The 10149-nt window shown below is 34.9% G+C and overlaps 1 protein-coding gene across 1 annotated transcript; it reads right to left on the bottom strand.

The window, feature by feature from the left end:
• Positions 1-5793: 5793 nt before the first annotated feature.
• LOC101647920 (olfactory receptor 6C2-like) lies at positions 5794-6747 on the bottom strand. Its single transcript, XM_004700594.3, has one exon. The coding sequence runs from the start codon at positions 6727-6729 to the stop codon at positions 5794-5796; it is 936 nt and encodes a 311-aa protein (XP_004700651.1). The 5' UTR covers positions 6730-6747.
• Between the last annotated feature and the right edge of the window lie 3402 nt (positions 6748-10149).

Below are 10149 nucleotides of genomic sequence, written 5' to 3' on the forward strand. Positions count from 1 at the left end.
GATATTTCTATAAAGGACAAGTTTTTAAAAAGTACATAGGTACTTTCAGTTGAGAATCCACAAAAGTTTTAAAGACAAAGAACATCGGTGTTTTCAGGTGAGAATCCACAAAGGTGAATGTGATGATGGTCAGGTTCCCGGTTACACTCAGCATGTAGGTGAGAAGGAGAAAGATGAACATCAGAACCTGCAGCTCAGGGTCATCGGTCAGTCCCAGCAGAATGAACGTTGTAATCCTATTGTCTCTCATCACCGATTTCTGGCTTTTGTCCAATCATATATGGCATTCAGGGAAAATTTCTTATAAAATGTTTAAAAACTCAGTATCTTTCAGTTTATAATCTCCATTCCCATTTTGTATGTGTTACTTCCATCTTCTGTTAGGGGTTTCAGCATATGACTACTGCTAAGGTTAATTTTGTAGGTAACAATAATTTCCTTTGAAGCCCAACAATTCTTCCCTTTTCGCAAACAAAAACCTAAACTTTTGCCATTGAAGTTATGTTATTTTCAGGTGCGTTTAAGTTGTTGTTCTTACACTGTTAATATATAACAGATCCTTTGGCCTCACTGTGCAGTCTTTATCGCAGAGCTTGCCTCTAGAAGGGAGCTCCTTACTGGCTTGGCATTACATATACTGCGGATTTAAGTGAAAACGCACCTCCTTCGTCCTTGATCCTACAGTCAAATCGTGTAGTGAACTTAATTCATGTGTCTCCAGTGCTGCTACATTTGCTAATAATAGGATATTGAATCCACAAGACAAGACTGCAGATTCTGCATTTGTGATGCTCTGCTCCACCCAATTGTCTCAAGTTTTAATCTGTGTTATATCAATTAAGACGCATATGTGTCCAGTATACAGTCAGTATCTTGACGTTTTCTTGCCCGTTCGGTTGCTGGTTTGTTAGTTTGATGAGCCGTTTCACTCCGTTGTGTACCCGTGTACAGTGTTTCTTACCGAGAGGAGGCAGTGTTCGCTGTGACTGCCCCTGCGCACAGTAACCAAGACTGGGAAGAAGCATTGATAAAATGTCATCGTTTACCTGAAACATATAAACTTCTTAGCAAAGTTAATCTCTTTTATAATAATGATGAACTACAAAAAAGATTTTTTTTTGTATCCGGGTGACCAATTTTCTTTCACCATCACCCCAATCTAGTGCCCCACGTGCCAACCTGTAGGTTAGTCACTATGAAATGCTATCAAGTCCTTTATAATTTTGGCATTTGTTCATTCTTGAAGTTATGGCCTTTCATTGTCCTTGGTTATTACAACTTACTGTATAATAAAAGCTCATAAACAGATCTCTTATAAAATGCAACTTTCTATTAATTATTTCTTTCAAATACATGCTTAAAATGAACACTGGAGTCGTTTTGAGGTTCTGCTGTTTCAGCCAAAATATTATAATGTCCACAAACACACATACATTTAACCTTTGTTAACGTTTAGTTTCATCCCAATTTCCTCTCAAGCCGTAAGTTTTTGCTTCTTCAGTGTCTTCTGGGATATCTTTTCCCTCTGAGCAACCTCCTCGTCTGTTAGGAACAATTTGCTCCTCTGTAGTCAGGATCATCTCAATGTGACAGGGGAACTCAGGCACGTAGGGGCTGATCCAACCATGAGCTCTGAAAGTCCGGACGGTGGTGCATCTTGGGGGCTTTTTTCTCCTGGATGTGGCTCAATTACCAGAAAATCCACATAGAAAAGCCCTAAGTTCAGCACTATTCTCTGCATGTGTAAGCATGTACAGTAAAAATTCAGTGCACCTTTTGGGCCACGGGCCCTGCGAACAAACACACTTGTTTGACCTGGGCACACCCACCAACTCCACCCTTGTTAAGTTGGAAGAGAACACGCTGCTTCTCCAATGTGACATCTTTCAAATACGTGGTGGATTTCCAGATATGCTTCCCCTTGATGGGCTGGGCAGTTTCACTGTCCACTTAAAGTGGACCTGAAGATTCGACCGCCTTGATGTGCATAATTGTGTGGTGTTCTCTGGGTCAAGAGAGTATTAAACCATTTTGGCAGATCATCTCAGGCCACAATGAGAAGAGTACATATTTCTATACATACAGAAAGTTTAATGTATAGCCAAAGTTGCTCTTCTCATTTTTTATGTTAATTCAGAGAAAGAATTACTCATGTACTCTCCATTAAAACACTCTCAGGCAATAACATTTATCTAGAGGAGACAGATTATAGTATAATAAATGACATCTCTTTAATACATCTTAGATATATTAGTAAATATATAAATAATCCTTGAAAGCAATTTTATTATATAGAGGAAAATGTGATCTAGATTCTACGATGGGAATTATAATTTAAAGAGAAACATTTTATCTTAGTTGATTGTCATTAATTTAGATTTCCTTTGGGTTATTTAGACATTTCAATAGGGAAAATAATGTTTTATGAACACATTCTGGTGCAGGTTTCGCAGAAATAGTGCTGGCAGTAATTCCCATCTCAAGAAACAGAGTTGACATCCTCCCCATGGGCTTCGTATTTATACGAACCCTCAGAAAAGAGTCTGATTTTGTCTATCGTTGAAAATAAAATAAATTTTCTTCAAATACTGGAGCATGTCAGGAGCTCAACTCATCCAGTGATGGAAGAGCTGGTATTCTAAATCAGCGAGTCAAAGAGAAAGAATTCTACATTAGCTACTATAAGGATTTTTTCTTCTTCCCCTTATTAAGTAGCTAAAAATATCATTACATGAAAAGCCAAGGCCCCTGGTAACCTACATTTAGGACCCCTTAATGAATTTTCTGATTATGAAATATGGCACAACCACACACAACCAAACTAATTCAAGTCTACTCCTTGGACTTTTCGCTGCATTATCTGATTTCTGAAATCTTAGTAAAAATATGCTGGATTTCTCTTTCCAGTTTTGTATTGTTTTCAATTTTTTATTTGTTTTGTCACTTTGTTCTTGTAGTATTTTTGTGAATTCTCCACTACTTCTGTGAGTTTTCTGAAGCTTTCTAACTCTTTTTTTAATTGATTGAAAGTTTCTAAATATAATCCTTTCATTTAATAGCATTAGTGTTATATAATTCACATATCCTACAATTTAATAGTTCTATCATTTTAAGAAGGGTTGTGCAACCATCACTACAAATAAATTCAGAACACTTTCTTCTTTCTTTTACTCATTGTTAGGTCTTCATTTTCCCCCAATTTCCCTTTCCATGCACCTAGGTAATTATTAATCTAGTAACTGCCACTCTAAAGCATCTGGGGTCTTAAAAGCTTGAAGGTAAACAAGTGGCCATCTAGCACAGAAGCATCAAAGCCCACATAGAAAAATCACACCAGCCTGTGTGATCAAGAGGTGTCGAAGGAATCAGGTATCTGGCACCTAGGAACAAAAATCACATCATTGTGAATGAGGGAGGCGTGCAGAGTGGGGTCTCAAAGGCCATTTGTGGGTAACTTGACATCCCTTATAGAAAAGTAGTGGGGAGGAGATGAACTGGTCAGGGTGCAGTGTGTGAGAAGGAGAAAGATGAACATCAGAACCTGCAGCTGAGGGTCATCAGTCAGTCCCAGCAGAATGAACGTTGTCACTGTGCCATTTTTCATCACTGACTTCTGGCCAATCTGTATGTGGTATTCAGAGAAAAATTCTTAATAATCACAAAAATTACATTATAGGCTTTTATTGTATATTATTGTTTTAAATCCTTAGATTAGAAGAGAAAGGGAGAATCAATCACAGTTCTCTACATATAACCCTCTCCCAGGGGGACAGACAAGAGAAAAGTGGGTGAAAGGAGACATTAGTCTGTGTGGACATGAAATACTAATAATTTATAAATTATCAGGTGTTCATGAGGAGGGAGGGTGGGGCGTGGAGGGACAAAAAATGAGGAGCTGATACCAAGGGCTCAAGTAGGAAGAAAATGTTTTGAAAATTATGATGGCAATAAATGTACAAATGTGCTTGACACAATGGATATATGTATACACTGCGATAAGAGCTGTCTGAGCCTTCAATCAATAAATCAATCAATAAGGCACTATAATCACTTAAATGCCATGCCACCACTTTCATCTATGGATATCAGTAGGTCCTAAAAAACATCATCAAGGAAAAATGGGTGCCATGAGAAGTGGAAGATGACCACATTATATCACAAATTGGAAGATGATGACATCATTTTGGAACTAACAAGTGACAGTGTTACATAACTGCTGAACTACTCAGAATCCTGGACCTGTCAAGTTGACACAGAATGTTAACATCATAGCCAGTATTACACTCGTCTTGCACTTCAGGGTTTGTGACTGCCAGATGACCATTAAGCCAAATGTGAAATATCAGAAAACAAAATTCACTAAGTGAGGACTAAGTATAATTTCATGTTCTAGTTCTCATATCTATACTGATTATTTCTCCCCTACCTTTTGTGTTTTTAAGAATTTCCAGTGAAACTAAAAAGAAATATCTGCTTTTTAAATATTTAATCACACATCATAGGAAGAGATATATTTATGCTGTTGGACTTTTCAAAGAACTGGTTTTAGTTAATAATTGATTCAATTTCTACCTTTACTAAGCTACAGCTTCCACTTTCTTTCACATTTATTAGAAAATGTTATTCTTTGGGGTCTAATTTACATTTTTGTAAATAATGAAAAGGCAGAAATCCTTCTGAATATATGCTTTTCTCAGTGTTCCAAATAATGTATACTATACTAAGTTTCTGCATATAACATGCATAATGTGCACAAGAAGCTAGTGCCCACATTATTATTACATTCTCAATAGTAATTAGTTAATTAACTAGACTTGTATGACATTATTTGGATTATAATAGTTTCATTGTGCTATATGTATTGAATACACTTGATAATATTCTCCCTTTGAATTAAAGAAGCAGATATTTTTCAGGAAAAAAATGAATATCTGTTTAAAGGAAGAAAGGTATAATATAAATTTTCATTAAGAGTGCAATAATTTAATAGCTTTGACTTTATGCTATTGTGTCTTTCCAAGTGCTGTTACCACATTGATTTTGAGCCTTGAATCCTAAATGCCTGTGAGCCACATTGCAGCCCATTCATGCCCCATCTCATATTCCATCTACCATTCCGGAGTATCTGGCAATTAATTTACAGATTATTGCTCTATTTTTAGTGACATCTTCACGACACCTTCAACTTATAACTTTCTAGATTCCAAAATATATTTTATTATATTTTCAATCAGCATTACAACGTTTCAATCAGCATTACAACGTTTCAATCAGCATTACAACGTTTGTAAGTTTACCATTTCAGACTTTCTTACTCTCATTTTCTCAATATTGAACATGTTTTTACTATCGTTCTGAGTTTTTGTCACATTTTAAAGTATGCTATTATCTGTTCCTTTTAAAGCCTGTACAGAAGGTTTCTCTTATTGCATGTGTTTAGATACCCAAAGGGAAATGTGAGTGAAAAAACAGAAGAAAGGAATTTCATCTTATAGCAGTAATGATTTTATTATATCTAATTTTAATATTATGAAGTTAATTCCATTTAAAAAAACAGTTCATCCCATATATGTTCACATCTTCTCATAGTGAGATGCAAATCATTTTCAGATACTGTTTTTTTTAAGTAAATATAAGAGAAAAGCTGGACCACAGTTCATGGAAGCTACTTTAAGGAAAATTTCAGAAAATAAATATTGCCAAAATATACATTGTTAAAAATAAATTGGGTTACAAATTTTGAGGAGGAATTATGTGGGACCATTTCTCTTTACATCTGAAATTTTTTAAAAGTTACTTACTTGAGATAAATACAAGTCGTTTAAGTGAAACTTTGAAAGCATTCTTAACTTGATTGTTTCTCAAGGTATAAATAAATGGATTCAAAGTAGGAGAAACAGAAGAAATAAGGAGGGAAACCACTTTATTAACCGTCACTTCTTCCTTTGCTGCAGGATTCATATAGATGAAAATGCAGGTGCCGTAGGTGATTGACACCACAACCATGTGGGAAGAACAGGTTGAAAAGGCCTTTTTCCTCTGCTGGACAGAAGGGAATCTAAATATTGTCCTGATGATACTGCCATATGACAGAACGACACAAGTAAGAGTCAGATTTAGGGTCAGCACAGCGCAGATGTTAACTGTCTGTTCCAAAGTCCAAGTGTCTGAGCATGCGATTTTCACAAGGGGAAATGCATCACAGGCAAAATGGTCAAGGATATTAGAGTCACAGAATTCCAATTTTAAAACCAGGATGAGTGGTGGAATTATTACGGATAAACCAGACACCCAACAACAGACAATGAGAACCCAACAGACTCTGCTGCTCATGATGGTCACATAATGTAAAGGCTTGCAGATGGCCACGTAGCGGTCATAGGACATGGCGGCCAGGAGGAAAAACTCTGTGACTGCGCAGAGGTAGGTAAAAAACACTTCGATAATACAGGCATTATAGGTAATGACCTTGTCCCCCGTTGCTATGCTATACAAGTATCTAGGGATACAAGCAGAGGTGAAGGAGATTTCCAAAAAGGAGAAGTTTTTTAAGAAAAAGTACATCGGTGTTTTCAGGTGAGAATCCACAAAGGTGAGTGCGATGATGGTCAGGTTCCCAGTTACACTCAGCATGTAGGTGAGAAGGATAAAGATGAACATCAGAACCTGCAGCTGAGGGTCATCAGTCAGTCCCAGCAGAATGAACGTTGTCACTGTGCCATTTTTCATCACTGACTTCTGGCCAATCTGTATGTGGTATTCAGAGAAAAATTCTTAATAATCACAAAAATTACATTATAGGCTTTTATTGTATATTATTGTTTTAAATCCTTAGATTAGAATTTTCCCTTGTAACTGTAGCAGATAACTGATGGGGTAAAATGTTATGTGTATTAATAATATCATTTGATTCTGAAGAATTTGCTACTATTGAAAAACTGAATCAAAAAATTTCATGATCTCTTTCATGGTTTTGTCTGATATTTGAGTCTTAATTTTTTTAAATTTAAACAATACTAATACATCACAATGTACTGGGAATAAAGAAAGCTAACTTTGAGTTTATATTAAATAACCATGGACTGCTAGAAAACAAACAAAACAAAACTATTTTTGAAGATGTACATTCAGAATGTTAGGAGGGCAAGACTTTGTCTCATAAACTTTGGGCATGTTGTGAGGAGAGACCAATTCCTGAAGCAGTGTATTATACTTGGCAGAGGGTCAAGGGAAAAGAGCAGGACTGAAAAAAAATTACTGATATGAGTTGAAACTCACATCATTACATCTAGCAATAAACAATGGTATATAATAGGTAACTTGAGTTTACTATACATACTCTGAAGCAGAGTTTGAAGTCTTTGTTCCAAAAATCATTTTTGTTTATTTTTTGCCTTTAGGTCAATGTATTTATTTTTATGAACAGCCCTGAGTCCTGTTGGTCCACCCAATACAATCTAGCTTTTTTCTGCTTATGTGGATTACATTTATTGTTGACAAAATTATAACTGCCTTCTCTTCCCTCTCTAATCTTCCAGTCTAACAGATTCTTTCTATTTCTTTTGTTGGTCTTTTTCCTAATAATAGATATAGAATCCATAATTCAAATGTCTTTGGATTTTTATTTTGGGATATACTTCTCTACAGATCTCTCTGACTCAACCATTATTAATTATAGCATTAGGGATTTAAAAGTCTCCATTATAATGTCAAGACTTGAGGCTTTCTGATATTCATGAATAGAAAATGTTTCCTTTGTGCACAAATTTGTTTATTTCACACACAGTTATGTTCCATTCCTTAACGTCTTGCATCTTTACTAAAGTAGATGCAGAATTAACTGTTACTGTTTTCCCTATGCACAGGGTTACTGAGATGAGGAAGAAGTTCAAAATTAATTGGAAATTTTGAGTAGTCACTTTGAATTTAACCTCCCATTTAAAAATATTAACTATTTATTCTAGTTTTAGTTGAATTACATGAACCTTCTATGTATGTTTGTCAATTGTAGCTGCTCCCTCGCCTCCCCTCATGCCCTCCTTGAACGATTTTGTAAGTGTGCTTTGCACATAACTTATAGTATATATAAAGAAATGAGCATAGTGCTTGCAAAAACACTTTGTAGGCGGGAATAATGGGCAAGTAAATATACAAAGCAGTGTGTGATATTGTGTCAAACACAGAATATAAAAATGAGATGTAGAAAATCTTTTCCTTTTTCTTTTTTTGTAGCCTCTATTCCCCCCGAATTTCTCACGTAAAATGTTCACTCCTGTGAAAACTTACTTAGTTCTTTAGACTTTGTGCATTGTTCAATAAAAAAAGTTATGTCTTTTTTCACCATAAAAATTATTGTTGTTGGTGGTGGGGGTGATGGCTGCAATTGAGTCAACATTTTACAATATAGTAAATATAACGAGTCTGGTGACACAGTGGGTGCACGTTTGCCTTCTACTCACAAGTGAATGGTTTGAAACTCCAAACTCCTCAGAGGGAGAAATACGAGACTGTTTAGTATCATAAAAAGTTTTAGTCTAAGAACTTTCAGGGCCAGTTCTACACTGTTCTTTAGGGCCAGTATTCATGATAATTCTGTGTGTGTGTAAAAGTTATTACCAGTATGTAGATTGGTCCTGATTTCAGAAATTCTCTTTTTCAATCACTTCAAAATTAACACAAATATCTCTAATAGAATTATTTCATCTCTATCAGCATATAATCCACTTGGAGGATTGGGCATACAGGGGTTTGCTTATATATTTCTATACACATGAAAACACTTCACTGTTGTTAATTTGGTTGGAAGTATAGCCAGAGTTTTTCTTGGTATTTCTTATATTAAATTAGACTCCATTTGTTATATGATTCCCAAAACCCTCCCAAATCATGGCATTTATCAATATAAGAGGAATTCATTTTGAAACATGACATTTCATATCTTAGTTACAGAGAAAAATATAAACTACCCTGGAGTTTCATTTCATTTTCCAGAGGGAAAATATCACCTAGATACTACAAAGGAATTTTCAATCAAAGAGACAAATGTTGTCATACTTACTCATCTGTTAGTAAATAAGAGTTTCTGATGGTTGTTTAAACATAGCAAGATGGAGACTGCAATGGTGCAAGTGATGTTTCATGAAGACTCTCAAGTCTAGATTACTGTAAGGTTCAGTAATGCATATTCCTCCAGTAATTTTCATCCCTAACAAAGTAGGCAGACTGTACTAAGGAACTTAGTGCAATTATCAGCCCACAAATATATTCTATCTCCATCATTGAATAAAAAACAAAAAGTTACTCCAAGGCATGGGTCATGTCAGGCACTCTACCCGCTGTTGAAGGAGACAAAAATCTAGAAAGCATCATGAGAACAAGAAATGCTTTCAGAACGTCAAGTATGGCCCTTTTTAAAAGCAAAAATAACTGAACATGCCTTAAAGTGATAAGATATGAAGGATCCCTAGTGAGTACATTCAAGAGACATTAATGTATTTTCTGAGTAATAAAATTTGGCAGAGCAAGTAACACAGGCTTCAGGGTAAGGGTGTCCTTGGAGACAAAAGGATAATAAAGTCGTACCAGACACATGGGAAACAAGATTTAAATTACATGGTGAATTAAAATTTTTTATACATCTACTGAAGAATATGAATATTTTAAATTCTTTACTATGTCATTATAATTCTTTATTACATTATATGAATCATTTATTAACTTTGGATAATTTTACTCATATGTGCAATATATATATATATATATATATATATATATGCAAGTGTATGCAGTTACAGGAGACATCTTCTTACATTACAGACATAATATTTCCAACCTTTGATTTCTTCAAATACACTGTTATTGCCATTGCCCACAAATACATAAATATTTACAATTATATATTTTAACTGGATACAAGAAATGTTTCTATATATTAAAATACATCTTAATTTGTTATATAATACACATTAATTCTTTCAAATTTTAAACTATGAGTAAAGTTATTCATTTGATTATTTACCTTCCATTGAAACATCGCTTGAATTAAATTTCTAATGTTCTCCATTTTTCATTGGTATTAACTATTCTATCAAAAGTTTCCATATACTGATATGTCACATAGGTGTGAGAATAATTTATAAAAGTGAAATT

Source organism: Echinops telfairi, unplaced genomic scaffold (genome assembly GCF_000313985.2).
Source record: "Echinops telfairi isolate 266 unplaced genomic scaffold, ASM31398v2 ScPeMD7_2;HRSCAF=8, whole genome shotgun sequence".
Lineage (NCBI taxonomy): Eukaryota > Metazoa > Chordata > Mammalia > Afrosoricida > Tenrecidae > Echinops > Echinops telfairi.